The sequence below is a fragment of the Ranitomeya imitator genome, chromosome 6, assembly GCF_032444005.1.
Source record: "Ranitomeya imitator isolate aRanImi1 chromosome 6, aRanImi1.pri, whole genome shotgun sequence".
NCBI classification, from domain to species: Eukaryota; Metazoa; Chordata; class Amphibia; order Anura; family Dendrobatidae; genus Ranitomeya; species Ranitomeya imitator.
The window spans coordinates 290,876,375-290,896,717 of record NC_091287.1 but is presented as its reverse complement, the minus strand read 5'-3'; the positions used below and the strand labels follow the sequence as shown (position 1 = coordinate 290,896,717).

The following is a 20,343-nucleotide window of genomic DNA, read 5'->3' as shown; positions in this document are numbered from 1 at the left end:
AGTACGTGACTGGGCAATTTACTACGTGGCTCTGTGCTGTATACTACGTCGCTGTGCAGTATACTACGTGACTGGGCAATATACTATGTGGCTCTGTGCTGTGTACTACGTGGCTGGGCAATATACTACGTGGCTCTGTGCTGTGTACTACGTGGCTGGGCAATATACTACATGGACATGCATATTCTAGAATACCCGATGCATTAGAATCGGGCCACCATCTAGTGGTTAATAAACGTTTTAAATATGCTATTGAGGATTTTGAGGGGGTGCAGTTTTTAGAATGGTGTCACTTTTGGATACTTTGTCATATAGGACCTGTAAAGTCACTTTAAGTGGTGATGTCCCTAAAGAAGAAAAAAAAAGGTTTTGTGGATTCTGTTGGAAAAATGTGAAATGGCTGTTCAACTTTTAAGCCTTCTAACTTCCTAACAAAAAAAAATTAAGTTTCAAAACTTGTGCTGTAAAGTTCACATGTAGGAAATGTTATTTATTAACTATTTTGTGTGACGTAACTCTCTGGTTTAAGGGCATAAGAATTCAAAGTTTGAAATTTGAGAAATTGTTGACAAATTTACGATATTTTCACAAATAAGCGCAACCCACATTGAACAAGTTCACAAAAAAGAATCTCAGAATCAGTGGGATCCTTTTGAAGTGCTCCAGAGTTATTGCCTCATAAAGTGACAACGGTCAGATTTGAAGGAAAAAAAAAAAATGAAGCCCGGTCATTAAGCAACAAAGTGGCAGTCCTTAAGGTGTTAACCTCTCTTGGTACTATGTCCAATAGAGCATTACTCCACGTTTACATCAGAGGACAGCCACCTCTGTGATGCACATCTCCCATCCACTTGGTTTCCGGCAGACATCTTAGACACGCACAGTAATGTTAATATGTTTCAGGCCGATCATTTGTGATGTCTTCGGTGGCGATTTATGTATACATCATCTTCCAAAATATTAAAAGCCCAATGACGTCAGAACAGAAAACAAAACACAATTTGTAACGTATAAAACAAAAGTTCCAAGCAGCAACATGATTGGAAAAAAAAATTGGATAGCGATTTAAAAAAATAAAAAATCTTTATTGCTTATCTTTTTTTTTTTTTTTCCCACTGTTTTTGTGACATCCATGTGATGAAGTGGTTATTTTAGATCAGAGGCCTGCCAAATATTTGCCCAGTATCAAGATCCATACATGTACAGTGTTTGCTGGTTATCAGATTAAATCTCTATATTTTGCATTGTGAAATATCTTTACTGTACACCGTGAAAAACCTTTTACTGCAGTGATTTTTTTTTTTTGATTTTTTTTTTTTTTTTTTTTTTTAAATCCTTCTCCCATCTTAATTTAGAGGCTGATGGAAGTGAATTATTTGGGCAGTGTGTACCCCAGTCGTGCAGTGATCTCTACTATGAAGGAGAGGCGAATGGGAAGAATTGTATTTGTTTCGTCACAAGCCGGACAGCTGGGGCTATTTGGATACACTGCTTACTCTCCAACAAAGTTTGCACTCAGAGGCCTTGCAGAAGCACTACAAATGGAGGTATGTTACATACAGCTAAGCACTTCGACCACTACAGTAGTGATTATATTAGACAGAAGCTGGCAAAAACAAATACCAGAGATTGGACAGCTGTATAAGGTCGGTTTCACACGTCAGTGGCTCCGGTACGTGAGGTGACAGTTTCCTCACGTACCGGAGCCACTGAGACATGTAGACACATTAAAATCAATGCATCTGTGCAGATGTCATTGATTTTTTTTTTTTGCAGACAGTGTCTCCGTGTGCCAAACACAGAGACATGTCAGTGTTCATGGGAGTGCACGACGGACCCCTTAAAGTCAATGGGTCCGTGTAAAACACGTACCGCACACGGTACCCCCCCCCCCCCCCCACTGGTGCTGAAGCCGCGATTCATATCTTCCCTGCAGCAGCGTTTGCTGTAGAGAAGATATGAATAATTGTGTGTAAAATCAAGATCCAGGTCATCAGCCCCCTCCAACCCCCTGTGTGCCTCATTTACAGTAATGAATATGCGGCTCCACCCCTATGGGAGGTGGAGCCGCATATTCATGACTGTAATCGGCGGCCCCACGTGACCGCTCATACAGTAGAAGGTGCGGCCAGGACAGGAAGCAGCACCAGCCAGCGAGGGAGCCGGGTGAGTATTTTAATCACAGCGGGGGGGCACACAGGGGGTGGGAGGGGGGTGATGACCTGGATCTTGATTTTACACACAATTAGGGCCCCTTTCCACTTGTGTGAGAAAAAAACGGTCCGATTTACGGACCGAAAAAACTGATGTAACGTCTGCGAGTGTCATGCGATTTTTTTTTTTTTTTTTTTTTTTTTTTTTTTTTTTTTTATCGCAACATCCGTATGACATCCGTATTGCTGTCCGATTTTTACGCACGGGTCTCCTTTGAAAAGCCGGTAATTCAGCGCAGAGTACAGTAAAATCACAGTGACAGGTTAGATTAGAGTAGATATATACACATAGAATAGGTATATATACAATTACCGGCTTTTGCTTTCTCCTTCACAAACCCGACATATGAGACCTGGTTTACATACAGTAAACCATCTCATATCACCATTTTTTTTGCATATTCCACACTACTAATGTTAGTAGTGTGTATATGCAAAATTTGGGCGTTCTAGCTATTATATTTAAGGGTTAAATGGCGGAAAAAAATGGCGTGGGCTCCCGCACAATTTTCTCCGCCAGAGTAGTAAAGCCAGTGACTGAGGGCAGATATTAATAGCCTGGAGAGGGTCCATGGTTATTGGGCCCCCCCCTGGCTAAAAATATCTGCCCCCAGCCACCCCAGAAAAGGCACATCTGGAAGATGCGCCTATTCTGGCACTTGGCCACTCTCTTCCCATTCCCGTGTAGCGGTGGGATATGGGGTAATGAAGGGTTAATGCCACCTTGCAATTGTAAGGTGACATTAAGCCTAATTAATAATGGAGAGGCGTCAATTATGACACCTATCCATTATTAATCCAATTGAAAGAAAGGGTTAAAAAAATACACACACACACATTATTAAAAATTATTTTAATGAAATAAAAACAAAGGTTGTTGTAATTTTTTATTTAACACCAAATCCACTCAGTGAAGACCCTCGTTCTGTGACAAAAAAATAAAAATAAACCAACAATATACTTACCTTCCACAGATCTGTAAAGTCCAACGATGTAAATCCTTCTGAAGGGGTTAAAACATTTTGCAGCCAGGAGCTTTGCTAATGCAGGCTGCTCCTCGCTGCAAAACCCCTGGGAATGAGTCTAAATATAGATCAATGAGCTATATTTAGCTTCATTTGCGGTGAGGCGCCCTCTGCTGGCTGTTCATAGATCGTGGGAAATTTCCTAGAAAGCTCCCAGGCTTTCTAGGCAAGTTCCCACGATCTATAAACAGCCAGCAGAGGGCGCCTCACCGCAAATGAAGCTAAATATAGCTCATTGATCTATATTTAGACTCATTCCCCGGGGTTTTGCAGCGAGGAGCAGCCTGCATTAGCAAACCTCCTTGCTGCAAAATGATTTAACCCCTTCAGAAGGATTTACATCGTTGGACGTTACAGATCTGCGGAGGGTAAGTATATTGTTGGTTTATTATGTTTTTTCTTTCACAGAACGAGGGTCTTCAGTGATTGGATTGGGCGTAGAATAAAATACTCCAACAACCATTGTTTTTATTTCATTAAAATAATTTTAAATAATGTGTTTGTGTTTTATTTAACCATTTCATTCAATTGGATTAATAATGGATAGGTGTCATAATTCCAGATGTGCCTTTTCTGGGGTGGCTGGGGGCAGATATTTTTAGCCAGGGGGGGGCCAATAACCATGGACCCTCTCCAGGCTATTAATATCTGCCCTCAGTCACTGGCTTTACTACTCTGGCGGAGAAAATTGTGCGGGAGCCCACGCCAATTTTTTCCGCCATTTAACCCTTAAATATAATAGCTAGAACGCCCAAATTTTGCATATACACACTACTAACATTAGTAGTGTGGAATATGCAAAAAAAATGGTGATATGAGATGGTTTACTGTATGTAAACCAGGTCTCATATCATGTCGGGTTTGTGAAGGAGAAAGCAAAAGCCGGTAATTGAATTACCAGCTTTAAAGCTATCTCACGCTGCATTAAATATAAATATATATATATATATATATATATAGGTGTCTCCCTGACATATATATATATATATATATATATATATATATATATATATATATATATATATATATATATATATATATATACCTATTCTATGTGTATATATCTACTCTCATCTAACCTGTCAGTGTGATTTTACTGTACTCTGCGCTGAATTGCCTGCTTTTCTAAGGACACGGGTGCGTAAAAATCGGACAGCACTCGCATGGTGCGAGTGCTGTGCGTTTTTTTTCTCGCACCCATTGACTTGCATTGGCGAGTCTCGTCCGAGAATCTCAGCAATACGCAGCATGCTGCGATTTTTTTTCTCAGCCGACACAGATTTTTCTCAGTCCGATTTCGGCTGGGAAAAAAATCGCAAATGGAGTGTCACATATTGATTAACATTGGTCCGAGTGCAATCCGATTTTTTTTTATCGGATTGCACTCGTCCGTTTTCCTCACAAATGGAAAGGGGCCATTATTCATATATTCTCTACAGCAAACGCTGCTGCAGGGAAGATATGAATGGGGCTTCAGCATCAGATGCAGGGGACAGTGCTAAACTTTAGCGCTGTCTCTGGCACGGTGCTTGTGGTACCCAGTGGGCACACGGGCGGCACACGTGTGCCACACTGATGTGCCACAGAAACGCACTGGCACACGGACACGGATAATTTCGGTACCGATTTTTCCGGTACCGGAATTATCTAGACGTGTGAGACTGGCCTAAGGCTGTGTTCACAAGCCATGTTGTTAGACAATTACATTCACCAGTATCTGCTTGCAAAGGATACTGGGGCAGAGGTGGGAGAGCGGCCATGATCCGCTGGCTTGACATGGCCTATGGACCATCATTTGCCCAGGTGTGTTCTAAGCAGGTATGGCATGAAGGTTTAAAATAAATCATAAATCTTGGGATATGTGGATAAAGATGTCCAAATTAACCTTCCACAATGCAAACCCACCCGTGCTTAACCCTTTCAAGACACAGCCCTTTTGCGTTTTCGTTTTTTGCTCCCCTCCTTCCCAGAGCCATAACTTTTTTTTTTATTTATCCGTCAATATGGCCATGTGAGGGCTTATTTTTTGCCGGACAAGTTGTACTTTTGAACGACCCCATTGGTTTTACCATGTCTTGTACTAGAAAACGGAAAAAAAAATTCCAAGTGTGGTGAAATTGCAAAAAAAAGTGCAATCCCACACTTGTTTTTTGTTTGGATTTTTTGCTAGGTTCACTAAATGCTAAAACTGAGCTGCCATTGTGATTCTCCAGGTCAGTACGAGCTCATAGACACCAAACATGTCTAGGTTATTGTTTATCTAAGTGGTGAAAAAAAAAATCCAAACTTTGCTAAAAAAAAATAATAAAAATTGCGCCATTTTCCGATACCCGTAGCGTCTCCATTTTTCATGATGTTGGGTGAGGGCTTATTTTTTGCGGGCCGAGCTGACGTTTTTAATGATACCACTTTTGTGCTATACATATACAGTACATACATCAGCACACAGTCTTCTGTGAACTTTGGAACACTGCCTTTCACAGGAAGATCATGATGACTGTCTCGGGGAGGGGGTCTTTTGCAGACCCAGGGCCGGACTGGCCATCGGGCAGTTCTGGCAAAAGCCAGAAGGGCCGGTGGCGGTAGTGGGCCGCTCGAGTGTGCCGCCCCCCCCCCCCAACCCCCCCCCCCCCCGCGCGCTGTCGGCACACTCCCACCCCACGCATACATTCTATGGGGGCTGTGCTGCATTACATTCTATGGGGGCTGTGCTGTATTACATTCTATGGGGGCTGAGCTGTAATGCTGGATACAACTGTGATTATGTGTTATATAGTCGTGTTATTCCCCTCACTTCTTGTAACCTACAAGTGTACAAAGATATTATACAGTCACCATGCGACAAGTGGGCCTGTGTAACTTCAAATGCCAGGGCTGAATTTTACTCCCAGTCCGGCCCTGCCCATGGCTGTCAGGACAACCCATTCGCACCCCGCGATGACGTCATGTGTGCCGATGTGCACAAGGAATGACTCTCCTGACCCAATGCCGGAGCATGTTAAGTGCCAATGTCAAAGATTGAAAACATCCTTTAACATGTTAACAGTCACAGGCAGAGTTCCACTCCACTGGTAGCTGTTAGGCTAGGTTCACATTGTGTTAGGGCAGTCCGTTTAGCGCATAGCACTACGGACTGCGCTAACGCAATGTCCCAAAAGGGATCGCGTTTGGCGATCCTGCTAGCGCAGATACCCGATCTGCGCTAGCGAGGGACGGACCTCGGACGCGGTCCGTCCGAAACTAACGGGACATCGCTAGCGTGTGCCGAAAATGGCATGCGCTAGAAATCCGTTAGCACATTGCCGTCAATGGGTGCGCTAACGGATCCGTTGCATGGCGTTAATTGTGACAATTTTGCCATGTAACGGAGTCCGCTAGCGTTAACCCATTGACGCAATGTGAACCTAGCCTTAAAGGCGCATCATCTTCTGGGAAAGATGTAGACTTATCATGCAAGACCACATCAAAGTCAAGGAGCCGGCATGTGATGCACCAATACATCATCTCAGTAAGTGGTTAAAATTGGTGGTGGCATATCATGGAACCTTGATTTATCCACTAGTAGAAAAGGGATTGTGTGTGTGTGTGTGTGTGTGTGTGTGTGTGTGTGTGTGTGTGTGTGAAGTCAGTTTTCAAGTGTACCCCTCTTTAAGTGCTTTGCACAGTGGAAATCCTTTTTTCTTGTAAGCCGCTACCTATTCTGATTCAGGAGCCAAGCTTTTTGTCTTGTAGACCACACTAATTGCTGGTGTGCAAAATATATATGTCCTCCCTCTCATGCATCACAAAGATGTTTGCAGACGTTATCATCTGTGTATGCCACAGGAAAGTTCTTTCATGTGGAAAATGGTTTAATTTGAAAAGCAAAAAAGTGAAAACTTTTAAAACTGATGATGCTACATAAATTCTTAAAGGGGTTGTCTACTACTCGGACTACTCCTTTTTCTCATTAAAATAACAGCTGTACTCTCTCCATCAGTGCCGTTTCACTCTCTTACTTTGGACGTAACTGACTTTCGTAGGAAGTCAGAGCAGCAGCTCTCACGTTTTCTCAGTGTCCTTTTTTTCTGAAGGAAGTGAGTGAAGCGGCAGCTGATTGTCACGAGAGTCCCAAGCCAATGTCGTCATCACTGGATCTGCACTGGAGGTGATTATGGGCTTTTGATATTTTATAAGGGGGGTATATAGCAATTAAGAGGGGGTTGTCTGAGTAGTGGACAACCCCTTGTAAAGGCTATTGAGTAGAGCTCTTTTAAACAATACATTGGTGGTTAATTACGAGGACAAAAAAGAGGTGGAACAAACACCACCATATCCAAGCAGCGCTGCATATAATAAAAAAATGGGAGGCATCATCAGTTATAGCAGTCTGATGCAAAAAGCTGGCAAGTGATTTGGTCCAAATGGCATTCTAATACTTTTATACTACACAGAGAGGCATGGTACCTGGACTACCAGGAGCTGGACATGGGGGGAAAAAAGAGAATTTGTGGCGACACGGGTGGGGACACGAATTATCCCAGGCTAACATTTTCCCTCTCAAACATCCCGAACTGCTAAATGCGCCTAAAGAGATTTTATGTATGGTAAAATAACAGCATAAAAAAAGATACAGGTCATCAGGGCCTCAACAAGCCAGGGCTGGGTCTGTATGAATGCTTTTGATTATACAATGCGTACCTAGAATATTGAATTCTTTTGTGTACTTATGTTTTGGCACTTCTTAAATTTTAATTCTTTGAAGTGATCCGGTCAGCAGGATTGTGCACAGCAACCTACAGACAGTGTCAGGTTGGCGCCGTTATACTGATTAAAATGATACCTGGTGAAATCCATCTTGTGATTGTTGTGTAATCTTTATTTTCAATTTTGAGTTACGGTAATTAGATTTTTATGCTTCAGTGGCAGCCTGTGGGGTAGGGGGTCTTCATTTGGTGCTCTGCTTAGGTATTTATACTGATGGCTTTTGACTAGTGATGAGCGAATATACTCGTTACTCGTGATTTCTCGAGCATGCTCGGGGGTCCTCCAGAGTATTTTTTTAGTGCTCGGAGATTTAGTTTTTATTGCCGCAGCTGAATGATTTACATCTGATAGCCAGCATAAGTACATGTGGGGGTTGCCTGGTTGCTAGGGAATCCCCACATGTAATCAAGCTGGCTAACAGATGTAAATCATTCAGCTGCGGCGATGAAAACTAAATCTCCGAGCACTAAAAAAATACTTGGAGAACCCCCGACCGTGCTCGGGAAAGCTCGAGTAACGAGTATATTTGCTCATCACTAATCACTACCCCCTCGGTACTAGAAGCCCAAGAAGCTGGAAATAAGTGGGTAGAAATGGGCGCTGCCAGTGGTCCATGTGAGCGGGACACCAGAATAGTTGAAATGCAGTTTGTCAATTTGTTTAGAAGAGAACACACGTCTTCATCGGGCCAAATGACAAAGATCTTTTTAGCTTGTCCTGATCAAAAAAATGTGTTCACTTTGAAACGCGTTGACTTATAAACCGCATGTCATCTACTTCTATTAGTCAATGCATTTCGAAGTGAACACTTTTTTTTTTTTTTTTCTTCAAATCACGTCTTCTTGATGAAGACACGTGTTCGCTTTGAAACACGTTGACTAAGAAAATGCATTTCAAGTAATCCGGTCTCCTCATCTCTGGACCACTGGAGCGCAGATTTTTACCCACTTATTTCCAGCTTCCTACGTTTCTGCACATTGTGGATCTGCAGCAGCATTTTCTAAGTTCTACATTGGGGTTGCGACTCTCGCAACTCCCCCAGGTGAGCATAAAAATCGCATTTTATGTCCCTCATTGCTACTTTGATAAACCTTATTGGGCTATTTGTTTTTCCATTTTTTTTTCCTTTGCTCTATAACTAGAAGTGAGCAACTGCAGGCAAAATATACAGTCATTTTCATTGTGTCTTCTTTCAGTTAAGACAGCCAGTCATGTTTAAAACTCGATTTACCTGCAGTAGTTTTATCACCATTATCACTGCATGTAAATTTAGAGGTTGTATTTAGCTGGCAGGTTCTCTTGAACTTCTCCTTTATATCACGGGATAAATATCTGAAGGGTTTAGAAGGGCCTTGAATTCATTTCATTGTGGCCTGAAAGTCAAGTTTTGCTCCCTTCACTCACGGCCCTGCCGTGTGTCGAGTAAACAGATCAGGGCCACATTGGGAGTATTTCTGAACACAGAATAAATGCTGCAATTAAACTTGGGGTACGTTTCCTTATTTTACTTTTTGATCCCTCAAATCTGTCCTAACAGTGACATTTAACTGCAGTTTTGAATATTCTACTACTGCTTAGCTTATGTAAGTTTAGCATAAAACATGAGAATAAAAATAGTAATTTTAAACTTTTGTAGTAACTGTTACATTCATAAGTCTTGAGATATGCCTAAAATGTGAAACTTTGTAAAATAATGTAAAAATTGATATGCGTAAAATCAGCTTAGTGTGTACACAAATATAATCTAACATTCAGTAAATAAAAGTAGGAAGAAACAATTTTTAAGCTTTTCACAATACCAAAACATGTTAAGTTTATTTTGACACCCAAAAAATTACTTTAAGGCTGTGTGCACACGTTGCTTTTTTTTTTGCGGTTTTTCCCAATAAAAACGCTATAAAACCGCACAAAAAAAATGCATACAATAAGCATCCCATCAATTAGAATGAATTCTGCATGTTTTGTGCTCATGATGCGTTTTTTTCCGTGAAAAAACCCATCGCGGTAAAAACCGCAGCATGTTCATTAATTTTGCGGGGTTTTTTGCGGATTTCCCACTACAAAATGCATTGGGAAGTGTCTGGAAAAAAACGCGGCAAAAACGCATGCAATTTTTTTTTTTGCGGATTTCTTGCTGAAAATGTCCGGTTTTTCTCAGGAATTTTCTGCGAGAAATCCTAAACGTGTGCACATAGCCTAAAAAAAATATATATATTTGCTTACATGTGCAAAAGATCTCTGGCGTTATTCTCTGAAATATTTACACATGCCAGATTTACAAAAAACTGGTGAGGTTGTTCATGCAAACAAGCTTGGTCCTTAAGGAGTTAAATAACTGTAATATTTATTTCCAGGTCAAACCATATAATGTTTATGTGACTGTTGCTTATCCTCCGGATACTGATACGCCTGGGTTTGCAGAAGAAAATAAATCTAAGGTAAGCTGTTCGTGTATGTACATTTATTGCAGTAAACGTTTTGTTTAAATGTTCCATAAAGCAGAAGCTCAGTGTCTACGCTGCCTATAGCAGTGTAAGCTAGTTAAAGAGGATATCTGGAACTTTAGAAAAAATGTGCTTAGGCACTAACAGGCAGGTCCAAAAAAAAGAAAGGAGGGAGGCACTCACCGTCCGAAAATAAAACCAGCAATTATTATTTGAGAATCCTAAAAGAAAAAATATTTGTATCCCCCCAAAAAAAAAAAAAAAACACCAATTGCATACAAGTTTGAAACCAATCCTGGTTTAGTAAATGTACCATACCTGTCCTGAGCCCTTTAGCAATCTCTATTTGCATATAGTCTCATGTAAACTATTTTTCTTTAGTCTAAAAATAATAATATACAGTTAGGTCCATATATATTTGGACAGAGACAACATTTTTCTAATTTTGGTTATAGACCTTACCACAATGAATTTTAAACAAAACAATTCAGATTCAGTTGAAGTTCAGATTTTCAGCTTTCATTTGAGGGTATCCACATTAAAATTGGATGAAGGGTTTAGGAGTTTCAGCTCCTTAACATGTGCCACCCTGTTTTTAAAGGGACCAAAAGTAATTGGACAGATTAAATAATTTTAAATAAAATGTTCATTTCTAGTACTTGGTTGAAAACCCTTTCCTGGCAATGACTGCCTGAAGTCTTGAACTCATGGACATCACCAGACGCTGTGTTTCCTCCTTTTTTATGCTCTGCCAGGCCTTCACTGCCGTGGTTTTCAGTTGCTGTTTGTTTGTGGGCCTTTCTGTCTGAAGTTTAGTCTTTAACAAGTGAAATGCATGCTCAATTGGGTTGAGATTAGTTGGCTAACTTGGCCATTCAAGAATATTCCACTTCTTTGCTTTAATAAACCCCTGGGTTGCTTTGGCTTTGTTTTGGGTCATTGCCCATCTGTAGTATGAAACGACAACCAATCAGTTTGGCTGCACTTGGCTGGATCTGAGCACATAGTATGGCTCTGAATACCTCAGAATTCATTTGGCTGCTTCTGTCCTGTGTCACATCATCAATAAACACTAGTGACCCAGTGCCACTGGCAGCCATGCATGCCCAAGCCACCACATGCCTCCGCCGTGTTTTACAGATGATGAGGTATGCTTTGGATGATGAGCTGTACCATGCCTTAGCCATACTTTTCTCTTTCCATCATTCTGGTAGAGGTTGATCTTGGTTTCATCTGTCCAAAGAATGTTCTTCCAGAACTGTGCTGGCTTTTTTAGATTTTTTTTAAGAAAGTCCAGTCTAGCCTTTTTATTCTTGATGCTTATGAGTGGCTTGCACCGTGCAGTGAACCCTCTGTATTTACTTTCATGCAGTCTTCTCATTATGGTAGATTTGGATATTGATACGCCGACCTCCAGGAGAGTGTTGGTCACTTGGTTGGCTGTTGTGAAGGGGTTTCTCTTCACCATAGAGATTATTCTGCGATCATCCACCACTGTTCTCTTCCGTGGGCGCCCAGGTCTTTTTGCATTGATGAGTTCACCAGTGCTTTCTTTCTTTCTCAGGATGGACCAAACTGTAGATTTTGCCACTCCTAATATTGTAGCAATTTCTCGGATGGGCTTTTTCTGTTTTTCGCAGCTTTAGGATGGCATGTGTCACCTGCATGGAGAGCTCCTTTGACCGCATGTTTACTGCACAGCAAAACCTTTCAAATGCAAGCACCACACCTCAAATCAACTCCAGGCCTTTTATCTGCTTAATTAAGAAGGACATAACGAAGGGATTGCCCACACCTGTCCATGAAATAGCCTTAGAGTCAATTGTCCAATTACTTTTGGTCCCTTTAAAAACAGGGTGACACATGTTAAGGAGCTGAAACTCCTAAACCCTTCATCCAATTTTAATGTGGATACCCTGAAATGAAAGCTGAAAGTCTGAACTTCAACTGCATCTGAATTGTTTTGTTTAAAATTCATTGTGGTAATGTCTATAACCAAAATTAGAAAAATGTTGTCTCTGTCCAAATATAATATACAGTTAGGTCCATATATATTATATTATATTTTTTTTTTTTTATTTGGGGTGGTTTGTTTTGTTTGTTTTTTTTTTTTTTTATTAAGTTTACGGTGTCTTTTCCTTCCTTTAGCCCTTGGAAACTAAACTGATTTCGGAGACTTCAAGCCTTTGCCAAGCTGATCAAGTTGCCAAAGTAATCGTTAAGGATGCTGTAGTAAGTATGTGTTGTATATGTGCTCATAGAAAGAAACTATCCTCATATCAGAGAGGAAGAGGACTAGAACTCAGCATGGTGGCTCAGTGGTTAGCACTGTAGCCTTGCAGCACTGGGGTCCTGGGTTCATGTCCCACCAAGGAAAACATCTGCAAGTAGTTTTTACAAGTTCTTCTCACTAAATTAGAACATCATCAAAAAGTTAATTTTTCAGTTCTTCAATACAAAAAGTTACTCATATTATATAGTTATTACGAACAGTGATGTATTTCAAGTGTTTATTTTTCTTTGTTGATGATTATGGCTTACAGCCAATGAAAACCCAAAAGTCATTATCTCCGTAAATTTAGAGTAATTAATAAAACCACCTGCAAAGGTTTCCTAAGTGTTTAAAAAGGTCCCTAAGTCTTTGTCAGTAGGCTCCACAATCATGGGGAAGACTTCTGAATTGAGAGATGTCCAGAAGGCAATCATTGACACACTCCACAGGGAGGGTAAGCCACAAAAGTTCATTGCTAAAGAAGCTGGCTGTTAACAGAGTGCTGTATTCAAGCATATTAACCCCTTTCTGACCTTGGACGGGATAGTACGTCTAAGGTCAGATCCCCTGCTTTGATGTGGGCTTCCGCAGTGAGTCAGCATCAAAGCCGGGACATGTCAGCTGTTTTGAACAGCTGACATGTGCCCGCAATAGCGACTGGTGGAATCGCGATCCACCCACCGCTATTAACTAGCTGAACGCTGACAGCGGCATTTAACTACCGCTTCGGGCCGGAAATGAGCACATCGCCGACTCCCGTCACATGATCAGGGGTCAGCGATGCGTCGGCATGACAACCTGAGGTCTCCTTGAGATCTTTATGGTTGTTGATGCCGGCTTGCTGTGAGCTCCACCCTGTGGTCGGCGCTCATAGCAAGCCTGTAATTAAGCTACATAGGAGCGATCTGATGATCGCTGCTATGTAGCAGAGTCGATCAGGCTATGCCAGCTTCTAGCCTCCCATGGAGGCTATTGCAGCATGGCAACAGTAAAGAAAAATAAAAAAAAAATAAAAAAAATATATATAAAAGTTTAAATCGCCCCATTGAAAATAAAATAAAAAAACAAATATACACATACTTGGTATTGGTGCGTTCAGAATCGCCGAACTATCAATAAAAAAAAATAGCCTGATCGCTAAACAGCGTAGCGAGAAAAAAAATTAGAAACGCCTGAATTACGTTTTTTGGTCGCCACGACATTGCATTAAAATGTAAGAACAGGCGATCAAAAGAATGTATCTGCACCAAAATGGTATCATTGAAAACATCAACTCGGCACGCAAAAAATAAGCCCTCACCCAACCCCAGATCATGAAAAATGGAGACGCTACAGGTATCGGAAAATGGCGCCTTTTTTTTTTTTTTTTTGCAAATATTGGAGTTTTTTTTCACCACTTAAGAACCTAGACATGTTTGGTGTCTATGAACTCGTAATGACCTGAAGAATGATAATGGCTGCTCAGTTTTAGCATTTAGTGAACCTAGCAAAATAGCCAAACAAACAACAAGTGTGGGATTGCACTTTTTTTGCAATTTCACCGCACTTGGAATTTTTTCCCGTTTTCTAGTACATGACATGGTAAAACCAATGATGTCATTCAAAAGTAAAACTCATCCCACAAAAAATAAGCCCTCACATGGCCATATTGATGGGAAAATAAAAAAGTTATGGCTCTGGAAAGGAGGGGAGCAAAAAACAAACACGGAAAAGTGGAAAATCCCAAGGTCATGAAGGGGTTAATAGAAAGTTGAGTGGAAGGAAAAAGTGTGGTTGACAAAGGTGCACAAGCAACTGGATAACCGTAGCCTTGAAAGGATTAAGAAAAGACCATTCAAAAATTTGGGGGAGATTCACAAGCCGTGGACTGCTGCTGGAGTCATTGCTTCAAGAACCACCACAGACATATCCAGGACATGAGCTACAAGTGTTGCATCCCTTGTGTCAAGCCAGTCATGACCAATAGATAATGTCAGAAGCGTCTTACCTGGGCCAAGGAGAAAAAGAACTGGACTGTTGCTCAGTAGTCCAAGGTGTTTTCAGATGAAAGTAAATTTTGCATTTCATTTGAAAACCAAGGTCCCAGAGTCTGGAGGAAGAGTGGAGAGGCACACAATCCACGCTGCTTGAGGTCTAGTGTGAAGTTTCCACAATCAGTGATGGTTTTGGGAGCCATGTCATCTGCTGGTGTAGGTCCTCTGTGTTTTATTAAGACCAAAGTCAGCACAGCTGTCTACCATGAAGTTTTAGAGCACTTCATGCTTCCCTCTACCGACACGCTTTTTGGAGATGGAAATGTCATTCTCCTGCAGGACTTGGAACCTGTTCACACTGCCAAAAGTACCAATACCTGGTTTAAAAACAACCGTATCACTGTACTTGTTTGGCCAGCAAACTCGCCTGACCTTAACCCCATAAGGTCTCATTGAAGAACTGAAATTAACTTTTTGATATTCTAATTTATTGAGAAGCACTTGTATGTTCTCCCCGTGTTTGTGTGGGTTTCCTCTGGGTTAATAATAATAATCTTTATTTTTATATAGCGCTAACATATGCTGCAGCGCTTTACAAGTTGCACACATTATCATCGCTGCCCCCGTTGGGGCTCACAATCTAAACTCCCTATCAGTATTTCTTTGGTTGTCCTGTTTCCTCTCACACTCCAAAGACATACTGATAGGGAATCTAGATTGTGAGCCCCATTGGGGACAGCGATGATAATCTTTCCTGAAAAACCTCAGTCCATCTTGCCAAAACACACTGCACAAAAAAACTTCTTAAAATTCCAAAAAATTCTTGCTTTTTATCTTCCTACTCCTACTGATTTCAGGAGACATCTCCCCCAACCCTGGTCCACCATCCCACAACCTCAACTGCTACCCTACCTCACATCAAAACCATTCTAACCTTAATATTACTCACTCCCTCATCTCCTCCTTTTAATTGTGCCCTTTGGAATCCACGGTCTGTATGTAACAAGCTTCCTTTCCTGCACAACTACTTTCTGAACAACTCTCTAAATCTATTGGCCCTCACTGAAACCTGGATCCAGGATTTTGACACGGTCTCCCCTGCTGCCATTTTCCATGGTGGCCTTCAATTCTCCCATTCCTCGAGACCCACAAACAGACCTGGTGGTGGAGTTGGCATACTCCTCTCCCCACAATGCACCTTCCAGGTCATCCCACCAACTCCATCACTCTCATTCCCTTCTTTTGAGGTCCACACCATCAGGCTCTTCTGTCCCCTCTCCCTCAGAATAGCGGTCATATACTGGCCCCCCAGGCTCACCCACCCACTTCCTGGACCATTTCTCTGCCTGGCTGCCGCACTTCATGTCCTCAGAACTCTCAAACTTTATCCTAGGAGACTTCAACATCCCCATAAACAACCCCACTTCTACATCTGCATCCCAGCTTCTATCACTAACCACTTCGCTTGGCCTCTCACCGCTCTCAACCTCTGAGACACACAAGGACGGTAACACCCTTGACCTGGTCTTTGTCCGGCTGTGTTCAATCTCCTACCTAAATAACTCACCGCTTCCCCTCTGACCACAACATTCTCTCCTTCATGCTCACAAATCCTCGCTCGCCCCAGCACCCTCCTACCTACCATTCAGTCAGAAATCTACAAGCCATTAACCCTCATACACTTTCAGACTCCTTACACTCATCACTGTCCCCAATCTCCTCTTTTTCCTGTCCTGATCTGGTGGTACATCACTACAATGACACTCTTAGAAGCACCCTAGACAAAGTAGCTCCCCTCACCCTCAACCTCCAAACACAGAGTAAAACAGCCCTGGCTCACATCACAAACCTGATTTCTCCAGCGATGCTCTAGGAGTGCTGAACGCTTATGGAGGAAAATTCGCACACCAGAAGACTTCATACATTTCAAATTTATGTTAAAAACCTATAACTCTGCCCTTCACATTGCCAAACAGACCTATCCAACAACCCCAAGAAACTTTTTGACACCTTCTCACTCCCTCCTCAGGCCAAAAGCTCAAGCCTCTATCACAGGCATTTGTGCTAATGACCTGGCCTCCCACTTTATAGAGAAAATAGACAATATCCGTCAGGAAATCCGCTCCCAGACACAAAGTTCAGTGACTCCCATCCCTCCCTGCATCTCCCCTGGCTCACTCTCTGCATTTGATCCCAACACGGAAGAAGTCTCCAGGCTCCTCTCTTCTTCTCGTCCGACTACATGCTCTACCGACCCCATTCCCTCTCATCTCATCCAGTCTCTCTCTCCAGCCGTCACAACTCGCCAAACTACAATCTTTAATCTCTCCCTCTCCTCTGGCATTTTCCTCTCCTCCTTCAAACACTCTATCATTACTCCATTACTAAAGAAACCCACCCTCGACTCATCCTGCACAAACTACAGACCGGTCTCAAATCTCCCCTTCATCTCTAAACTCTTGGAGCGCCTAGTCTACTCCCGCCTTACCCGTTACCTCTCCATTCACTCCCTCCTAGACCCTTCACAGTCCGGCTTCCGCCCCCTGCACTCGACAGAAACTGCACTCATCAAAGTGACCAAGGACCTTCTGACAGCAAAATGTAACGGTGACCACTCTGCTCATTCTTCTCGATCTTTCTGCAGCTTTCGACACTGTTGACCACCCTCTTACTCTCTAGGCTCCAGTCACTTGGCATTAAGGACACTGCTCTCTCCTGGTTCTCCTCCTATCTTTCTGACCGCTCCTTCGGTGTTCTGTTCTCTGGCTCCACTTCATCTCCTCTCACTGTCCGGTTACCCCAGGGCTCAGTCCTTGGCCCCCTTCTCTTCTCCCTCTACATGGCCCCAATTGGACAGACCATTAGCAGATTTGGCTTTCAGTACCATCTTTATGCCGACGACACACAACTATATACGTCATCCCCTGGCCTTACTCCTGCTGTACTACAGAACACCACAGACTCTGTCCGCAGTCTCTGACATCATGTCCGCTCTCTATCTGAAACTCAACCTCTCCAAAACTGAACTTCTTCTGCTCCCACCATCTACTAACCTCCCTAAACCTGACGTTTCCCTCTCCGTGGGTGGCACCATAATAACACCCCGGCAGCAGGCGCGCTGTCTGGGTGTTATGTTTGACTCCGATCTCTCCTTCACATCCCGTATACAATCTCTTGCCCGCTCATGCTGCTTACACCTAAAGAACATCTCTAGAATCCACCCTTTTCTCACCATAGAAACAACAAAAACCCTCACGGTCGCCCTGATCCACTCCCGCCTGGACTACTGCAACGCTCTATTAATTGGCCTCCCCCTCACTCGACTTTCCCCTCTCCAGTCTATCCTTAATGCAGCAGCCAGGGTCGTCTATCTACCTAATCGTTACTCAAACGTGTCCGCTGTTCGCCAGTCATTACACTGGCTGCCCATTCATTACAGGATACAATTCAATGTACTTGTTCTCACCCACAAAGCTCTCCACAGTGCAGCACCCGCTTACATCTCCTCCCTCATTTCTGCCTATCTGCCTAACCGACCTCTTCGCTCTGCAAATGACTTTCGACTAACCTCTGCACTAATCTGTACCTCCCACTCCCGACTACAAGACTTCTCCAGTGCTGCGCCAATCCTCTAGAATCCTCTACCCCAAGAAATTAGGACCATCCACAATTTGCATAGTTTTAGGCGCTTCCTCAAAATACATTTGTTCAGAGCGGCCTATCATGTTCCCTAATCAGTTATTTTGTTTGTGTGTAGCCCATTCACTACTTCCATCTATCCCCCCCACTCCCTGAAGATGGCTGGACCATCATTGTAAATACACACCTGGACTTTGTATCTCCCCACCTCATTGTAGATTGTAAGCTCTCATGAGCAGGGTCGTCTTATTTTGCTTTAATTATTGTATTGTTAACATTGTTACTTATGACTGTTGTGTGTGAAGCTGTTAAACTGTAAAGCGCTGCGGAATATGTTGGCGCTATATAAATAAAAATTATTATTATGTCTGTAAAGCACTGAAGAATATGATAGCGCTATATAAGCAATGTTTAATAAATAAACTCTAGTGCCACTTAAAATTCCTCTCTGAAGAGAGAATTTTCATATTCCCGAGGGGCATTGTGTAAGGCTTAAGTCTCCCCAACGTTGCATGTCAGGTTTGACATGTCACTCTACGCAAGTTACCCCTTGGATCCTTATTTCAACACATCCAATAAACTTCCCACTAAAACACAATTTGTGTGTGTGGTGTTACAAATTAAAGGCAGCCTGTCGTTTCAGACCCTGCAAAACGTCTGACAGTGCTACGCAGGAGAAGTGGATTGCAGTTGAAATATACCTTTTTGTTTATGGTGCTTTTATTAGTCTCATCTTTTTTATTTTAGTTTTTTTTTTTTTAATCTGATACATGTTGCTTCGAAAGGGCTCTTACATTCAGGTGCTGTTGGCTATCGTGTAACTTTAAATCTGCTAAATTTTGCTTACCTATAGTGCAGTTTCAGACAACCTGATGTTACCTACTAGACCATAGCAGAAGCCTGTAGCCTTCAGAGCATGGCAAGACCATACAGCAGACCTGTCACTTCATAAGCTACAGGGCTCAATGTGGGAAGGACTGCTGCAAACACTGGACACCTTAGTGGCCGTACAGTGTAAAGGGGCACAAGGCTTTTATTATAGTGTTCAGTATACTCTTGGCAGTGAAGGCTGCAGGGACTAATTCAGTCTTATTGCCTTACTGTAGGATTCCAACAGGTATGTTCATCAACCCAGCTCTGGTGCTGTCTGTCTATGAAGTGCACATAGTACATCACCCAGCTTTGCACATAGACTTCCCTCTGCTTCTAGCATTCTCATGGTATGCCTTTCAGCTAACCCCAGCTTACCCTGTGATATTTGACCTTGTTTACTCAGGCTTGATTGTATGCATCTGGTCCACTCTTAATTCTCTGACCAAGATGAGCAGAGACAACTCCTCTCTGCTTCACACCTGAACGCACTTAGTTTTCCATATATTATATAGCCAAAGTCTGCAATGACTTTAGTCTGCTGTGATTCCTAGAAGTGTGTCCTAAAAGTGTGGATTACAGTAGAATTAAAACCTGAATTGAACCTGAAGGTAACTGGACACAGTCACCGTAAACAATGTCTCTGTTTGTTTTCACTTTCACCCCTATAATCCTTCACTTTCTGCTACCTCCCCCAATCCCCACAGCAAGTAAAGAACTGTTCATCTCCTCTTCAATCATCCCCATCCATCTCACCTCCTCCGCAGAACAGTTCTTTAACATACAATCCTCTGTCTCAAAGCACAGGCAGCCCCCTCATGCCCTCTCCTGCTCCCACCTGCTAACACTTTCTCTGCTCCTTCTCACTGCTGGTGATATCTCTCCAAATCCTGGTCCTCTTCACCATATTCCCACAGTCATTTCTACCTCCCATCCACGCTCAATCACAACCTTCCGTAACCTCTCTAACCTTATACCTATTCCCCCGGCCCCCACTTCCCCAGTCCCACTAACAGGAGCTCTGTGGAACGCTCGCTCTGTCTGCAACAACCTTTCCTACATCCATGATCTTTTTGTTACTACCAAACTTGCCTTCCTCGCCATCACCGAAACCTGGCTCACCCCTTCTGACACAGCCTCCCCTGCTGCACTCTTACGGTG

At 42.6% G+C, this 20,343-nt stretch overlaps 1 protein-coding gene across 2 annotated transcripts in view; it reads left to right on the top strand.

Annotated features, from left to right (window-relative positions):
- KDSR (3-ketodihydrosphingosine reductase) overlaps positions 1-20,343 on the top strand; it is a 55,018-nt gene that overhangs the window by 23,151 nt on the left and 11,524 nt on the right. Inside the window, exons 6-8 of one of the 2 annotated variants that reach the window (XM_069730649.1) lie at positions 1,356-1,547; positions 10,339-10,422; positions 12,577-12,660. In XM_069730649.1, the coding sequence (XP_069586750.1) occupies positions 1,356-1,547; positions 10,339-10,422; positions 12,577-12,660 (360 nt within the window). The remainder of the gene's footprint in view (positions 1-1,355; positions 1,548-10,338; positions 10,423-12,576; positions 12,661-20,343) is intronic. The other variant, XM_069730650.1, reaches the window with a different exon arrangement.